The 18353-nt window shown below is 29.5% G+C and overlaps 1 protein-coding gene across 1 annotated transcript in view; it reads left to right on the top strand.

Moving 5' to 3' along the window:
- LOC143193683 (uncharacterized) overlaps nt 1–18353 on the top strand; it is a 69496-nt gene that overhangs the window by 18788 nt on the left and 32355 nt on the right. The window contains exons 2-18 of the mRNA XM_076400004.1: nt 2809–3026; nt 4601–4858; nt 4959–5063; nt 5126–5221; nt 7675–7788; nt 7844–7933; nt 8138–8245; nt 8325–8414; nt 9111–9218; nt 9276–9323; nt 9534–9641; nt 9699–9785; nt 12023–12118; nt 12174–12248; nt 13172–13282; nt 13983–14111; nt 14251–14468. Coding sequence (XP_076256119.1) covers nt 2825–3026; nt 4601–4858; nt 4959–5063; nt 5126–5221; nt 7675–7788; nt 7844–7933; nt 8138–8245; nt 8325–8414; nt 9111–9218; nt 9276–9323; nt 9534–9641; nt 9699–9785; nt 12023–12118; nt 12174–12248; nt 13172–13282; nt 13983–14111; nt 14251–14468 — 2043 coding nt within the window. The 5' untranslated portion in view covers nt 2809–2824. The remainder of the gene's footprint in view (nt 1–2808; nt 3027–4600; nt 4859–4958; nt 5064–5125; nt 5222–7674; nt 7789–7843; nt 7934–8137; nt 8246–8324; nt 8415–9110; nt 9219–9275; nt 9324–9533; nt 9642–9698; nt 9786–12022; nt 12119–12173; nt 12249–13171; nt 13283–13982; nt 14112–14250; nt 14469–18353) is intronic.

Below are 18353 nucleotides of genomic sequence, written 5' to 3'. Positions count from 1 at the left end.
ACAGAGCTTTCTCATACATAATATTCGTGAATGGTATGATGTACATGTTCAGTTGATATCTTTGGAGTGTCTGCTATTTCATTCAATTTAAATTTACGGTCATTCAAACTCATTTTCTGGATTTTTTAAATGTTTTCGTCGGTAACAACCTCTTTTGGGTGTCCACTGTGTTCACCGTCGTCGGTGCTCATTTCACCACATCTAAACTTAGCATACTAATCCTTGATGGTTGATTTTCCTAGGGCAGCATCCGGAAACTCGGCATCAAGCCAAGTTTTTGTTTCAAGTAAGTTTTTTCCATTCAAAAAGCAATATATATATATACACGCGAAACTCCTTTTTATCCATTTTTTTTTCACAATAACAAAAGTTGCTTCACCCAAAATGCTATAATTCACAAACTAATGATCCGACAGCTGTCAAATTTATACACGCATCTTTTGAGGGTTAGGGCTAACTAAAAAACATATGGATTTAATTTTAGTAGCGCCGTCCATGTGTCAGGCTGGGGACTTTCCAATTGACCTGTGACTAATATTATTTTTCATGTGATCATAACTGGAGAAACATTAGGATTCAAAACTAAAATATAATTGAATATTTAATTTTTCTCTATTTCAACTCGACATTTCTCGACAAATCTTGCGAAATTAAAACCGCCTTTAACTCAAGAAGGCCTCATAAATTATTCGAATAACTTTCTTGTCACAAGTCACTTCTGGTGACAAACCACAAAACTTAATTGTAATGATGACTTGACTCAAATCTAATGAATATTATGTCTAACAACTTATGATATGTAGACATATGTTATGAAGATAAATATCTTAGTATATTAAGTTAGTTATTAAGATGTCAAAAGTTCAATAATCTCTCAAATAATCAAAACATTAAAGTGCTACATCTGCATAGTGCTGTTACACTGTGTAGAAATTTGGATATTAACAATAACCATTAAAAAGCTTCAAAGTTTTGAAATGAGATTATATTGGCAGATATTATGAATTTCTTGGATAAATAGACTAACCAATATCTCAGTTCTGAATGATTTGCACATAGGCCAATAATCACTAAAAGTAATAATTGATTAAATGGAAATAAATAGAAAATGATTAAATGGATTAGAAAAAGTTAATTCTTACGTAGGACATGACGACAAATATTACTTGTTACGAACTAACTCAGAATGATATGAGTCGATTATGAGTTCTTGTAGAAATAGAATATATATAGATAACATGATAATCATAGCTGCCTTAATCTGATAATAACAAAAATTATACACAGTACAAGATACGTAGTATTTCTAAATTGGGATATTGTGATATATTTTTAATTTTTTCAAAAACTTTTTTTTACTGCAAGAAAAGCAACCGTTATCCATAATTGTGTTACCTATATCTTTAAAAATAGATTTTGTAAATTTTAACAAAGCTGGTCATCTTCTTTTGTGAAACAAAATGTTTGGTGAATGATATATTAGCATATAATTAATCTTACATTCACCTTAAGATGATTCAATAATTTTTAAATATATTTTCTGTTTTTTTACGCCAACACCTGACAAAAGCAATTTCTTAACTGAATATCATTTGAATAGTTTTTCAACGGCGAGTTAAGATATATAAAAATCATCCATATTTAAACAACACAATTATTTCAAATAAAGCTTTTATTTATTTAGTAATTTGATTACATGACATCATACTACAAGAATTTCAACAGTAATATAGTGTATAATATAAGTCTACTATTTGTGACAAAATGGAAATTTCCATTTATGCGTTCCAATATATTTTTGTTCTTGAGTATAAATGTTATTGTAAAAAACTGCCTTGGCTTCTATTATAGCGTTCTTGTATATATACAACTAAGGAATTTCAGTGTATGCTAAATCTAAGAGTAATAATCTAAATTAGTAGGTTCATCATATATAACCAGATTACTCAGAAATTCTTTGTGCTACCTCACTAGAATCTATAATAAAAACAAAAGTATTCCCACACATATTTTTCTTATTTTTCCTGACTGAAAATATCGTTAACACCCATATAAATTAACCAAGAATAGTCATATTGAAGCCTAAGATAGATCTTCAAGGTTGTTACATGTGTTTGCGAAGATTTCTGTCATTTTTCAATACCATAAATAAAGTTTCTACGATTTTGTTTTGATCAAATTTAGAGGCCATCTGCTATTTAGGAATATCTATATTCTATAATATGATTTTAATTAAAATGTTACAACAGGGTTAATAGTTACCCTATAGTAACAGAAATTATAGAAGATAACAATAGAAGTTAATTAGAAAAAATAGTAATAAATGCGAGAATTTGAATATGCATAATAGTTATTTCAATGTTGATAGTAAATCAGAGTTTTATAAATTAAAATAGGAAACCTAGCAGTGGTTTAGTTGAGAATAATAGAATAGAAGCTCAAAGGAAATGAATAAGAAATGTTCGTAGTAATATACAACTCTGAAATATTTAGGAAAATTATCACTTTTGATTTATTTATAAACATTATAATTAGTATGAAATAATAAAATATCCCATTGTTTATATCAAAATTAACGAATACTGCACTGGGTCTCCTCAGAATAGCATTTATGTTTATGTACACCTATTAGTGCATTTATTCATTATTTTTTTTAGAACTGTTCCTAATTTAAAATAAGAACAACTTATGTATATAACTATATAACGTATGATTCTTTCATGTATAGGCTATTATATTTGGATAAACTTTATTTATCATTATATTCTTTCCGGACCCTGTTTAAAATATATATTCCTTTGGTTTCAGGTTAGATTAAGGCAAAATGTCTCCACTAATTTTAGTGGGGATAACACTCCTCACGATAGTACTTGGTGACGTGAGCCACGTCATACAAGACGATGCACACCCACCATCCGACCCACTAGAAGCCAGCGAATCAAAGAAGGCTGAAGATTTCTGGTGGATGCAGGACGACAGTCCTTTTAAGAGCTCATACAAAGCTTTTAAGAAATGCTCTACAACTGGTGAGTATTATATAATATAATAATTTTAAATAACCATCGATTTATTATATAAAATGCAGCTGTATATTAAGCCGGTGTACGTACTTTACTGAAATATTCACCATTTGTTTCAAATATTAATAGCTCTTCAAATATGATTAGATTTAAAGGGGTTCGATGTTTTATTTCAGATATTGTATATAATTCGGTAGAATGTTTGTGCTTCTTAAATAAACCCGATTTTCTGTATGAAACAAATATTGTTGCTATTAAACTATAGTAAAATTTTTGTAATAAAATTATTTTATCCAAATATGTCTGGACCCCCTCAAAACAATCTACCTAAAGAAAAGAGACGGGTGTCTAATGGTGCTAAAATATATGTGTATGGTAATTATGGAACGAGTATGGATACGATTTTTAATTCTTTATTGGAAAAGTCGCAGAGATCCAAAATTATATACTCCAGAAGTTTCACGATGCATAATACTCAAATATGTTCTCTGTTTATAGTTTGGGAAATCTCTACAATTCACCATAAACAGCAACACGAATTTTAGATTTGACACTGTGTAGAATTCTGAATTCTGAAAACTGCTTCCTTTTTTTGTTTTGAGACAAATAATGTTTCGGTTTAAACGAAAAGGCCCAAAAAGTAAACGCGACAAAGAAGACAAATTTAGTTCCAGTGGTTCTGATGCATTTTTCGTATAGAAAGTTCATTTTAAAAAACCAATACCTAAAATATACCTCACTTTTCATATCTCAGAACTAGACTAAATATATAGTTTTTCAAAAATGATACCTTCTTCTTGAAGAGATGAATATACATAATCATTGACTTGCCTGGACTGCTTATTGTTGAAGTAAAATTATTTCTGAATATCCGCTCTGTCGCCTTCTTTGGTGATCGTATGCTCCGGACTGCAAGCTTTTGTTAACTAAGTTAATTCATGGCGATTTCGATCCAACTTTGGTGGCCGTATACCTTGAACTATAATACAATGAATCCACATTCTAATAATTCATACCTAGGAAACTGTTCCGTTCTTGATCATTTTCAATACAATTTTGATGAGATTATATTTTGAAATATATGGGAGAAGAAATACCTAATTTTTTACAAATACCACGAAAAATATCGATATTTAACAAAATATATATCTATATTTAAAAAAATTGATATATTGGTCCAAAAGACATTGTTGTTCTCTTATTTTGAACGGTATCGTTTATCGGAAATAATTAATGCACCATTAAAATTAAGTACCATTCATAACGGTTTATTCAATATCATTAAAAGGTCTTTAAAATGTTTAAGAAATGACTTTATTTTTTTTTAATTATCGAAAAATATCGGCAAACAAAAAAATCAATATATCAGTCAAATAAATATCGTCCAAATATATGGATATTTTTAGAGAACATTGATAGATCGATATATTTTCACCATCCCGAGACATCACTAAAACTTTTCAAGGAGTTAGGACCATATTAATCCTACACTATATAATAATGTTGATGCAGATATATCTTTAAATATATTTTATATTTCCTTTTTTTTGTTTTGAGACAAATAATGTTTCTGTTTAAAGGAAAATGCCCAACAAGTAAAAGCGACAAAGAAGACAAATTCAGTTCCAGTGGGGCTGATGCATTTTTCGGACCAATTGATCTGAAGAAAAATATTTTCTTTAACCAAGCATCAAATAGTCAGGGGGCATCATATGCATCATTTTCCAGTTCGAACAGTGAATCTGGAAGTTCCTCAGTTAACGCTCAAACATTCCACAGTGGAGTAAAACTTGACCTCAGCGAAAATCCCTTTTTGAAAGGATCCTTTGCTCATGCTGGTAAGTTAAATAAAACACAGCTGTTTTAGTTGTAGTCTTTAGGGTAACTGTTAACACCAAAATCACCTGTACATTGAATAAAACTTTTTGTTTCAATAAGGAATCTCGTTGGTAAAATACTCTAATGACGATTCTAAAAAAGACCGGAATTTTAAAATCGGTTTAAGTAAAAACCCATTTTTGAATGATCAACTATTGATCTCCGGTGAGTCATTCAAGAATGAGTAATTTATTTGACAATGTTAAACGATATTGTTTATTCAACAGAATCTTCTTCGTCACCTGGTAGAATTCAATATTCTAGTAAACCGAAAATAGACTTGAGTAAAAATATATTTTTAAATGGGCATACATTTGTGCCTGGTGAGTAAAATTATTTCAATATTGCCTGTTTACTGTGCCAATAGTTTGTGCTTTTGTTGCATGCTTATATTTTCTTATTTCCTAATTGTCGAATCAAAATTATTATCAAGTATATAAGAACAGGTAGAAATTCGCTGAAATTGTCTTGTTAAGTTATTGTGTTAAGTGAATGAAAATTTATTACTAAAACTAGGTTTAGTAAAACTTTTTTAAATTCTTTTTATATCTGCTGCACTCCTTTCATACTATTTTCAACTAGCTCTCTATTATATCTATATAACGGTGTAGAAAAATACTATGTTTATATTGCTATACAATTCTTTTAGTTTTAAATTTGGAATAGAAAGTCTGCGTGATCAACTTTGAATAATAAATTATTTTGCCTTTCTTGATAAATTCTTATTTGAAAAGCGGTTTTATATATTTTTTAAATTCTTATTTGAAAAGCGGTTTTATATATTTTTTTTCTTTGATAACTATTCATAAAGGATTTATTTATTTTTGAAATTTAAATTACAATTCCCGAAAATGTAATTTTAAAATATTAAAAAGTCTTAAGTCTTATGTTTTGTGGATGTTCTCAGATGCTGATCTATTAAAAACATAATTCTTGATAAAAAGCAAAAATACATTTAAATAGTTGGATGAAGTTGGAGAACGATAAGTCCACGAATAAATAAAAGTCAACGATACGTGAGATATGTGTGCCAAATCATCTTTTACTGAAGACTGGATAAATAATGGCCACAACATTCAGTGTAATAATGTCAAATTCTTAGCCACTTCACATCAGTATTTTAAAGGCAAATATTGAGTGATTTTTGACTCTGTTATCTGTAATAATTGTCAAACTTCGACTAGTTTTAATAAGTCAAAGTAACTCCAATCCGAATGCCAACAATTCAAAATTGACCAACTGCATAATTCTCAGACCCAGAAAAGTTTTCGCATTGTTAGATAGTTACGTATATTTTCATCAGCGATACCTATCAGTGACGATCCGAAGTATCAATGCAATACATATCAATGCCGCTATAAAATTACTGTTAAATTACTGAAGTGTTAAACCTAATTATTAAATCTGAAGATTTTTACATTTCTCTACATGAAGTAACAGAAAAAAAACATTTTTCACATTCATTACTTTTGTTATATTTGAAGAAATCTGATATGTTTCATAGATACTTATGAGGATGTTTTTTTATTATATCCCAATTATCCGTTCTGGTTCTAATTATCTAGAAGTGGCGATTCTGTTATCAATCGCAAAGGGTCTGAAGTCCAAAGGCCCAAAAGGAAACAATTCATTGCCATGCTTATTGGATGAAAACACAAATTAAATTGTAAACAGCTCTCTATCTCTGTAACTAGCTAAACTATCTACATACATGTCAGTGCATTGCTAAGTTAAATATGCAAAAGAAGGCAAAATTGCTATTTCACGAATATATTGAAAATACCATTTCGAACCGTTCTATGCTAAATGTCGCAGGTTAGTCCAAGACGGTCGTCCACATCGACATCGGAGTAGATTATTTATGAGCTAGGTGTAATGTATTGCTAGCCGTTAAATCCAAATTAAACTATTATTATATTAATTGAAGATTTTTAACGGCATATTGTAGCAAAAAGAGCAGTTAAGGGTTGGTAACAGATTGCAATAGCAAAGTCATCCATGGAAGTTATTTTGAGACAATATTGAGATATACCAGAAAGATTAGATCATGCACATTAATGTAAGATTTTAATTCTGTTCGTGTTCAGCAGTCGGTTCAAAAACTTCAATAAAAATATTTTATTACATTCAATATTTTATGTAATTTAGGATAATCCTATAACATCTTATACAAATGCTTTTATCAAGGAATCATTGAATAACATACAATATATTATTGAGCTTATAAATGCATGGTTATTTTTATCTTGGTTAATTTTCTCTTGGCTTAAATTTATTTTAATTAACAATATGAATTTGGTCGACCGAAATTATAATGTGGCATCTATAGCAATCTTGGAATTTTCATAATTTCTTCCCGCTATCTCCTGCCTGCTAGCTATTTAATGGACGTCTTCACATCTGCCAGCACCGACACGGCACCGAAACGTCACCGTATTTTGTTTTTATCATTTTCATTAGTTCTTTTCGCATATAGAAGACTTTGATTCTACTAATTCAATTAGTGTTACAACATCAAATTTAAAGCTAGGCATTTTCCGCTTTTAACCTTAAAAATATCTCCGTACACAATAAAAATCGGCGCCGACACGAGTGGACTGATTTCTGCTCGCCAACATGTCCGTGCCGGCATGTTGTTCATGGGGTTCCATTTGTTTACGTGAGATTACGCGTTCACCGATATTGGTGTCCTGTCGGTGCCGTATCGGTGCCGACAGATGTGAAAACGCCCAATGTTAGCTAAGAAAATCTAGTTTTGAAATGTATTTGTTAAAAGGATCATTCCCACCGTTATCTTTTCCACCTAAAGAATCCAGACAAAACATTAACAAAAATGTGAAAATAGATTTGAGCAAAAATCCGTTTCTGAGTAACCAATTTTCAAACTCTGGTGAGTAATTTATTACAAGAAATATTATGACTTCCAATATTTTTATGTTTGACAGAATTCTCATCTTTTATCAATACGCAACCCAAGAGGAATAACATTGATCTAAGTAAAAATATATTTTTGAATGGGCAAATAATTTTGCCTGGTGAGTAAAATATAACTTATATAATACTATTTTCTTCAAACTACTTTAACTAATACTGTAAATAGGATTTTATTATGGTTGAAACCGTAACTGTAACATTGGTATTTTCTTTAACTACTCCTTCTATTTCAACCATTTCGTTTCTGTCAACACAAAATTTTAATTGTATGAACATATGAACATGAATATATTTATTCAATTAAGGTTCGTTGCCGTTATCTCCATCTGACCATTCAAGAAAGCACATTAACACAAATGTGAATATAGATATTAGTAGAAATCCATTTTTTAATAAACAAATTTTATGCTCTGGTGAGTAGTTAAATTATAAGTTAAATTATAATATATTAAATTATAGTGACTTTAAAAATGTGTTTATGTGCATTAACAGAGTATCCATCTCTTATCAATAAATCACCTAAGGAGTCCAACATTGATATAAGTAAAAATGTATTTTTGAATGGGCAAAAAATCGTGCCTGGTGAGTAAGTTTTAATTTGAATAACGCTGTTTTAGGTACTAGATTGTTCTTTTTATTTAATTTCTTATTTAATCATATTCAGGTTATATAGTTTCTATTTGTAAAAATGTTATAAAATATTTTTATTTTTATTTAATTCTAAAAGGACTAAATTTTTATGAAAACTTCAATTTGTTAATTTTTTAAAATTACTTCAAAGGGTTTATATTAAAATTATAGTATATTTCCTTGATTATGGTTTTCTGTCTGAATTACATTTGCCTAACAGTAGAAACGATAGCAACAGAAATTTCAAGTTTCAAGTGGGTAGAAGTCCGTTTTTCACGAAACAATTCTCAAGCTCTGGCGAGTGACTAAAAAAAAATCATGATTATCAACATTTCTATATATTTAACAGAATTTTCAGCATTCGTATATTCATCTCCAAAGAAGGCAATTGATTTAAGTAAGAAAATATTTTTAAATGAGAAAAAGATTGGGCCTAGTGAGCAAAGCTTTACTTTGAATAATACTGTCCTCTGTATTAGATTACAGTTATTATTTTCGCTTAGAAACCGATACCTATCTTCTCTATTCTCTACTTGTTAATCGATACTTTATTATTATGAATTCTTATGACTAAATTTAAGCTTGGTAATTTTTAAAATTAGTTTATATAATTTACATTAAAAATATTGCATATTTTCTTTTATTGAGGTTCGTTGACTGAGTTACATTCCCCTAACAGAAGAAACGATAATAACAAAAACGTTAATATAGATTTGGACAAAAATCCATTCTTCAACAAACAATTCTCAAGCTCTGGTGAGTGACTCTATTATAGGTATTCCATGATTTTCAATATATCTATATATTTAACAGCATTTTCAACAATTGTCAATTCATCTCCAAAGAAAAAGGTTGCGCCTGGTAAGCAAAGATTTACTTTGAATAATACTGCCCTCTGTATTAGATTACAGTTACTATTTTCGCTTAGAAACTAATACCTATCTTCTCTATTTTCTATTTGTTAATCGATACTTTATTACTATGAATTTTTGTGACTAAATTTATGCTTGGAAATTTTTAAAATTACTTTATATAATTTAAATTAAAAATTTTGCATATTTTTTTATTGAGGTTCGTTGGCTGAGTTACATTCGCCTAACACAAGAAACGATAATAACAAAAACGTTAATATAGATTTGGATAAAAATCCGTTCTTCAACAAACATTTCTCAAGCTCTGGTGAGTGACTCTATTATAGGTATTTCATTATTTTCAATATTTCTATATATTTAACAGCATTTTCAACAATTGTCAATTCATCTCCAAAGAAGGCCATTGATTTAAGTAAGAATGTATTTTTAAATGGGCAAAAGATTGTGCCTGGTGAGTAACGTTTTAATTTGAATAATATTAGTTTCCCTATTGGATTATAGTTATTCCTTCATTGTTATTGTTTATATTATTATTGTTAGAAATCGAGATCTGTCTTCTCTACTTCTTCTAGTTGCTAATTTTGGTTTTAATATAGATTTCGACAAAAATTCGTTTTTCAACAAAGAATTTTCAAGCTCTGATGAATGACCATGTTAAAAGCATTTTATCCTTTTCAATACCCCAAGAAAACTATTGAGTTTAACAAAAATGTATCTTTGAATGAGTAAAAAATATTGCCTAGGGAGTAAAGCTTAATTTGAATTATAATGTTTTCTGTACTAGATAATACATATTATTTAACTTTAGGATATTCATGTCCACCTTCTTTATTTTCCGGTTATTAAGAATAACACCTATAATTCGTGATTAATGATAATATTGTACTCGACATATAAATATAACATAATCCATGAAGTTTATAATGGTTTCAAATTAAAATAAATAAAAATATTATTACTCTTACTACACAATAGATTATTCAATAAATATTGCGTTCAATAAGATTGATCTCTTATGTTAATCATTCTATTTTTTGATTGATTATTGTATTCTCGATTAATTCTGAGCGATTTAGTAAGCACTCTAAATATCTCATTAGTCAATGAAGGCAAATATTTTTGCACCATGGCCCTAAATAAAAATAAACTATATAATTATATGGTACTCCAACGTCGAAGTTGAAAGAATTCAAGAATTGACCAAGGAGTAGATATGAATTATTTCTAAACTAGGAAATCAATTATAACTAATAGAACTTACACGAAGGAATACACATCAAGTATAACATAGTACAATAAATGAAATTAAGCGTATGCTGTTGTTAGGCTTTGGTATACGGAGTGGTAACAGTAATCACAGAAATATGTTCCACAATTATGTTCGTGCTTCAGATTTTTATTTTTGGGATATAAAATTCCAAAAATTCTCTATGAAGATCATATGTCGTTAAGTTAAGTAACGTGTGTAGTTACGGAAAATTATATTAAGTAATAAAATTAATTTTTAATGTTCTTGGAGTATTTAGCCAAGTAAGATTTCAAACCATAATATTATATTATTGTCATCGAATGACAAAACTTATTGAACAACCAATTATATATTTAAAAGGAAATTATATATATCTAACTATAAGTTTTAATATAACATTTACTGGTGACCTAGTATATTTTAAATAAAATTCTAATAAAATTTAATTCTAATATAATTTTCAAATTTATTTTCTAAAAGTTTTAATTGCTTTATTTTCTTTGATAATTCATATTGAAATCATAATGGAAAAGTCATATTTAAATTATTTTTGGGGATAATAGAAGAAACAAAGCTACCTAAAATTATAATAATTCGGTCGTTTTTAATATATGCTAAGACGCAAGATAAAGTTAACTGTAATAAGGTTAAATGTTAAAAAGTAAATAAGGGGACATATTATATCTTTAAGAGTTGATTTAATTTAAAATAAAAATGAGGATTCACAATTTATTTTTTAAAAATTGTATCAACGTTCTTAAGGTACCCAACAACGTTCTTTTCAACGATACTGAGGCTCTAGACAAGTCCAGACTACAGGATGTCATCCAGCGCCAACTTTTTTAGAAATTATTTTATCAGGAAATATTTCTTGTACATATAGTATAGTGATGTAACAGATAACTTTGATAAATCTTCAGAGATGAGTTAGATTTTTCTGCATACCATATACAGTTCTCGCAACTTTAAACGCTTAGGAGTTGAATATAATATTCTAAAAAGATTTTTTTTACGATAAAGATTGTATATATGTATTGTTTTGTATTTTAATACAATATTTGTCTATCTTATTGTAACTTGTTTTAATTATAATAGTAATTGTGTTTTGTACCGATTTTGAGAAATTTAATATAAACCTTTGAATACGTTTTATTAATATTATTGAATCGAATTTAAATTCTTTATGAAAACAGATTCCAAATTACTCATATATTTAGGCCGCTGTATTTCTTATTTAACTGTATAATCTTGTAATATTTTCTATATGCCTTCGGTTGCATCACATCTGTTCGAAAATATAGGATGTTTCTATAATACATATTTTCTTAGGTAACAATTCCATATTATTCTTGATGTCTGTTCTATTCTATTAATTGCTTTAGCATTCTATTGAAATTATTGTAGCGGCATGTTGAAATATAGCACATTTAATTTATTAGGGCCTTTGTTCGAGTCAGTTTCATCTGATAATACAGGATATAAGAGCAGCACAAATGTTAACAATCAATTTTTCAATAAACGAATTTCAGATATTGGTGAGTAGTCATATATCGGATAAATTATTTCTCTAAAATTTTTATTTATTATTAGAATCGTCATCATTCGATAAACCAAAAATCGATTTGAGTAATAATCTATTTTTGAATGGGCCAAAATTAGCCCCCGGTGAGTAAAATATTTAGTCGTTTTGTATTTTCCTTCCCACGCATGCTGGCATTTTCCGTTCGGAAAAGATATTTTTCTGTGGAATTTTGAAACTCAAAATTTGCATGAAAATGATGGATTAGGCAGAAAAAACGCCTAATTTCTTTTGGAATTTCTCTTATATATATATATGCTTTATCGATTTGTGATCTATTCGCCATTCATATTTATTAGTTCTATATTATTAGCTCTACTAGTCTGTTTAGTAATTTCGAGGAAATTTAACAGAAAAGTTGTTACTGACAGTTCGGAAAATAACTTTATCTATTATTATAATTTCTTGTAACGTTATATTTTTGATTTAATTTAATCAACTCTATTAATCCCATTAATCTTATAAAGTAATTTTCTTATATATGATTTTAGAGCTACTTTTTTAGCCGTAAGAGTTAGTAGGTTAATTTTTTTTTGTAATCCCGATTTTCTTCCTCACCTTTTTCCGTTTAGATAGTCCAAAATGTTGCATTAATAATTTAGTTCTCACCACACTTTAACCTGTTGGTTTGATTTTGGATAAACTCAAATCACCCAAATTCTTTTAATAATTTTTAAAATCACTGGTATATGCATTCGTTTCATTATTTCTATTAGATTATTTCTTACTGTTCTATTATTTAAGCCATTGTTATAATCAACTGAATTTAAATTTTTTTTAATTTGTAACATTTTGGTTAATATTCTTATTCAAGGTAACATATTGCAATAGCTTGAATGCTCAGTTTTATTATTGACTAATTGATGATCGTCCTCGAAATTATTGAACAGTCTAGTATCATGTTCTTCTCTATTTAAGTACATACGTATATAGCAGACGATATATTTTCCCCATATTTTCGACTACAGATTCTTCAATTTCTATTATGAACTTTTTTTTAATAAACAAGGTCCATCGGTTTCTTTTGAAACCAATTCTGGAGCCCCTCCCCCTTCTTTCCACGTTTCCAATATAAATTTGGGCAAGAACCCATTCCTTAAAGCAGGAGTTGAGCATAATGGTAAGTGACTAAATGCTCAACTGACGGATTCGCTTGATTATTATTCTAACCAAAGCATGAAGTTATGATACAACCTAAAATGATCCTCATTCATTCTGTAAATTACTAACAGAAACATAATATAATATCTATTGAAAGACTTTATATAATTAAAGAGTGAAATTAAATTAAATACTACTTTTATGCAAGCACCAACATCAATATATTTTATATCTACTATCTGTAAATAATTAATATTATTCAAAATACGATAATGTTTATATTGTAAATAATTCGGTTGCATAATAACTGTTTCATTTCTCATTCGATAATGTGTTTTCTGATATATTTTGTAAAAACTCGTTGATGCCATCTGTTCTTGTTACTCATTTTGTTATACCATCTGTTTTGCCAAATATTACTGAAATTTAATTACTCCCTCATCTGCATGGTAGCATTTAATATATATACAAACATTTTACGAATTAATCATCTACTAGTTCTTTAATAGGCTGCCTTCTCTTCAGTCTTAACGTAGGTAAATAACAATATAACTTTATATCTGCCAAATTATATATATATATATATATATTTGTGTAGCCTAAACTTCTTTCTGATTCTTTTCTTGTTGTCGACATCATCCTTATGCATGTGATATGCATGGCTACTAGCAATTGTATTATTCAACATATTAAAAGATCCTTTATTTATTTTCAATAAGGCAAAACAAGATTGAACAAAGTTTCATCTGAACACACTGGTAATGAAGATATCTATAGGGGTTTCCACATTGGTAAAGACTTTGTTGATCTTTTCAACTCCTACCTAATTGAAAAAGAGTTTCATGTTGGTAAGTTGAAATAATGGATCACAATGTGCTAATTATTTATTAATAACAAGGAACACCTAAATAAAGTCCGTTTGACTGTTAAAAATAGCCCATAGAGAAGTTGCAACATTCTCGTCTTAACTGGTCTGTTTTTTAACAGCCAATGGTGACAAAATCCGGAACGCCAACGGATTTTTAGGCGTTCAGCCATCTCTGCCGTTTTGGGAGCTTAGGAGGAAAGGATATCATGGTTCGGTCACTGTTTCAGGGCATGATGGTTCCAAATGTGTCGGATTCGAGCGTGTCTGCGTGCCAAAGGACGTTTGCGTGAATGGAGTAGTGACAAATGAAAGAGATGCAATTGACGTAAGCCTTAAGGTAAGTTCAATATCTTAAAATAACTTTTAATAATTTAATATAATAACTTTTTAATATTATTAGAGCTTTGAGAGTTTGTACTGTGGAATCTTTATGATTTATTCAGAAAATAGTAACTTGACATGGTAACATTGATCATGTTTGATGATAATTTAATAATACTTTATGGGTTAAAAAATATCTATGTCCGCTAAAATAATTCTATTTATATTTTATATTATTATAGTTAATTAATTAACTATAATAGAGTTAATTTATATGAATTTATATATTTTGCTTTGAATTCATAAAAAATTAACTAAACTAACTAAAGCCTTTAAAATATTTTAATATAACATTTAATTTTTTAACTATTTGTTTAATTTCATTCGAATTTGTGGTTCTCATTTGTGCATAATATCTCCCTATGAGTTATTTTTACATGTATAGTTGGAATAGAAATAATTGCAAAAAACCATATCCATCAAGTATTTATGCAAAGCTAATACATTGTACTACTTTTATCTCCATAAAATGCTAGTATTTCTTTTAATTAGTTTAATAATATTTTGGTCTTCTCCTAAGATTCTAAGAGTCCAAGAGATTCTAATTAAGATTCTAACGCCCAATGAACCTACTGGAAGCAGGTATGGGTTTGATTATTGATTTTGTTCTAACGTAGGTTCTTAGCGTGTTGTTCAAATTACATCAAGCGCACCTTCAAAGTTCGATTTTAATGCATTTAATAACTGCTTTATGTAACCATGACAGTGTGCTAATAAATTTGTGACTAACTTACCATGCCTACCATAACACATGGGCTGAAAAACCCCGGGCCTATCACTTAGATGACGCTAGTTTTATTTCATTCGCAACTTTTTCGCTTCTAAAGTTCTAACCTTCGAAAGAAAGCTGTTAAATTTCATGAAAGATACTCAAAAGTTTCTCAGTTACTGTATAGACACCACTTTTGTTATTTTCAAAACAATGGATTAAAACCAGTTTCGTATTTTCATTTTATACTGCTTCGTGATGAGAAAAAATACCGTTCAAAGGAAGCAATAGCATAAAAAGTGTTATAAGGGCTCCGCTCCACCAGAAACTGTTTGCTGACTTCAAATGTGGTCGTAAAGTCACCGATGATGCAAAACGCAGTGGACTTCCAAATGACATGGTAACACCATCAAATATCAAAAATATCCACAAAATCATCATAAAGTGGGTGCTTGTTGCTTACTCTTGACCGAAAACAACAACGTGTTGATCTGTTCTGGGCAGTGTTTGGCCATGTTTAAACGTAAAAACGGAATTTTTGCATCGATATGTGACAATCGATGAAACATGGATCCACCACTTCACTCCAGAATCAAAACGATCGTCATCTGATTCGCCAGCAACTGGTGAACCTCGTTCAAAGCGGCCGAAGGCACAACAATCGGTTGAAAACGTTTTAGCCTCGGTATTTTGGGATGTGACCGGTGTAATATTCATCGATTATCTTGAGAATAGAAATCAAATCAATAGTGAATATTACATAGTGTTATTGGAGCGTTTGAAGGCCCAAGCAAGAAACGTGCGCATATGGCAAAGAAAATAAAAATGTTTCATCAAAACAAGGCACCGTATCACAAATCAACCAAAACAATGGCAAAACTATATGAATTGCTCCCACATCCACCGTATTCGCCAGATTTGCCTCCCAGCGACTACTGACTGTTTGCCGGCCTCAAAAAATGCTCACTAATAAGAAATTTCGCTCGATTGAAGAGGTTATCGCTGAAACTAAGGCCTATTTTGAGGCAAAAAATAAATCGTTTTACAAAAGTGTTATTGAAATGTTAGAGCCGTGCTAGAATTAATGTGTCGCTCTTGGTGGATATTACGTTGGGGAATAAAGCTAATTTGGAACAAAAAAAAAAACGCGTTATCTTTGTTACACCCGGGACTTTTCAGCCCATGTGTTATAAACTGCTATCAAATTAAAACATGGCCCTTGGCCTTTAGTACTGCATTCACTTTCGTTATGCACATTTTTATTAAATATGTCTATTTGACCACAATGTAATTTAGATTGATGGAATGCTAATACTTGATCACCATTTAGTCGCTTCAACAAATCTTAAAGCAATAATTCACTTTTTGCTTTTAACAAAATTATTTTGTACTAACAAATACTTACTAAATTCTTTAAAAAAGTAAAATTAAGCACAAACAAATTACTTAAAATTAAACGTTTGTTACTAGATGATGGTAACAACAACTACAATTTCAAGGAAATCTCATAATATTTTATAACCATATATTTTCTAAAATGGCTATTTTTAACATGAATATTTAATGTAACTAATAAAAATACATAATATACATAAATAGTCTATTATATATCACTAACGTGTTATTGTATTTATTGTATTTTCTTACAAATAACGCCCACCGTATTTTTAACGAATTCGAGTTAATGTATATTGAAATTTTTCACAAAAAATGTGCGTATTTATTAAATGAATATTTATTAAAAGTTATATTTAAGGAAATTTGCATGACACGTTATTCAATTATGATGCAGACACGAGAAGAAAGCAGAAGTAGGCGTTCTTCATACGAAGTGAAGATTAAAAACGTTTTATATTTATATGATGGTTACGTAAGCGAAAATGACCGCCAGCATGAATATGTTAATGCCAACTAATGAGGTTTAATCCAACGAACTATCTAACGTACGTGTCCGTACTGCTCCATTGACAAAATATTTATTATATATTAATAATGATTATAACAAGTACACTAATTCAGAATATCACTTAAAAATATGCAACTTAATATTTAGAAAATGCCTTTTTTTCCCTTTTAGTCTCATATGTATGAATTTTTTTTTATTAGGCTTATTCCATTTTAACATTTTGGTTTTTATTATTTACTAGGTATTCGCATGTATTCTGAAAAGTATTTCAGTTTAAAAATATTTAAATACTCTCGTTTCCTAATTGTTTTTAAAATCTTTCTGGCAACATTGCCTATGGCAGATCTGCAAGAACGATCGATTTTTTTTCTCCAGAATTTCAAAACCGTATGTCAGCCAAGCCATGCTCGAACTAAATTAGTGACAATCGCAAGCTACTATATCTGGTGAGTGTGTTGTATGCGTCAAAGCTGCAACAATGTATAATCCTTCACAACTTTAACAATATGTGTCTAAGCGTTATCTTGCAAGATTACGGCTTTCTATCTATTACTCGCTATTGCTATTCTTTTTTGCAACAATACGACATTCCACTTGTTCAAGTGACATCGATAGACATCTGCAGTTACAGGCTCATTCGGTTTTGGTAGCTGGTAACACACCACTACATCTTACTCGTACGACCATATGTACAACAAAACTTTATGACACTCTTCTTGAACCAACTCTACGGCAATTCAGATTATTGTAGGGGTTCTCTTTTGATTGTTATTTACAATACGCCAGAGAATACTTTTCTTATTTGATTGACAGCCAATGAAACCGCGATGTTGAAACACTTCGAATCTTTAGTCACATTCTCTTCGCATGTGAATGTCCAAAAGTATCCACAAACTGCTAAGCAATTATAATACGCTTTGAGAGTTTCAATTGGGTTGCTGTTCAATAAGTCTTGCAATTCATTATCCTTGAACTTGTTAGACTTTCAGGCTGTTTTTTATACCATCAAAATCAACTTATTAAGTTTTAAAAGCATTTGATGAGAAAACAACAAGAAACAAATGCCGAAAATGTGCTTTCGATAGTTCATTTATTCGCATCTATAACAAGTCAATTGAAAAGTCCCCGGCCTACCATAGTAAAACACATTTTATTAGCAAAATTAGTAATTTCCATTCGACATAATTTCCTTCAAGGGTGATATACTGCGACCCTCCAACTTTTCA

Source organism: Rhynchophorus ferrugineus, unplaced genomic scaffold, assembly GCF_030347505.1.
Source record: "Rhynchophorus ferrugineus isolate W39M unplaced genomic scaffold, kcgeb_rfMv2 rfM3, whole genome shotgun sequence".
Classification (NCBI taxonomy): Eukaryota; Metazoa; Arthropoda; class Insecta; order Coleoptera; family Curculionidae; genus Rhynchophorus; species Rhynchophorus ferrugineus.
Note: the sequence above shows the minus strand (reverse complement) of the source record. Positions and strands in the feature narration are given on the sequence as shown.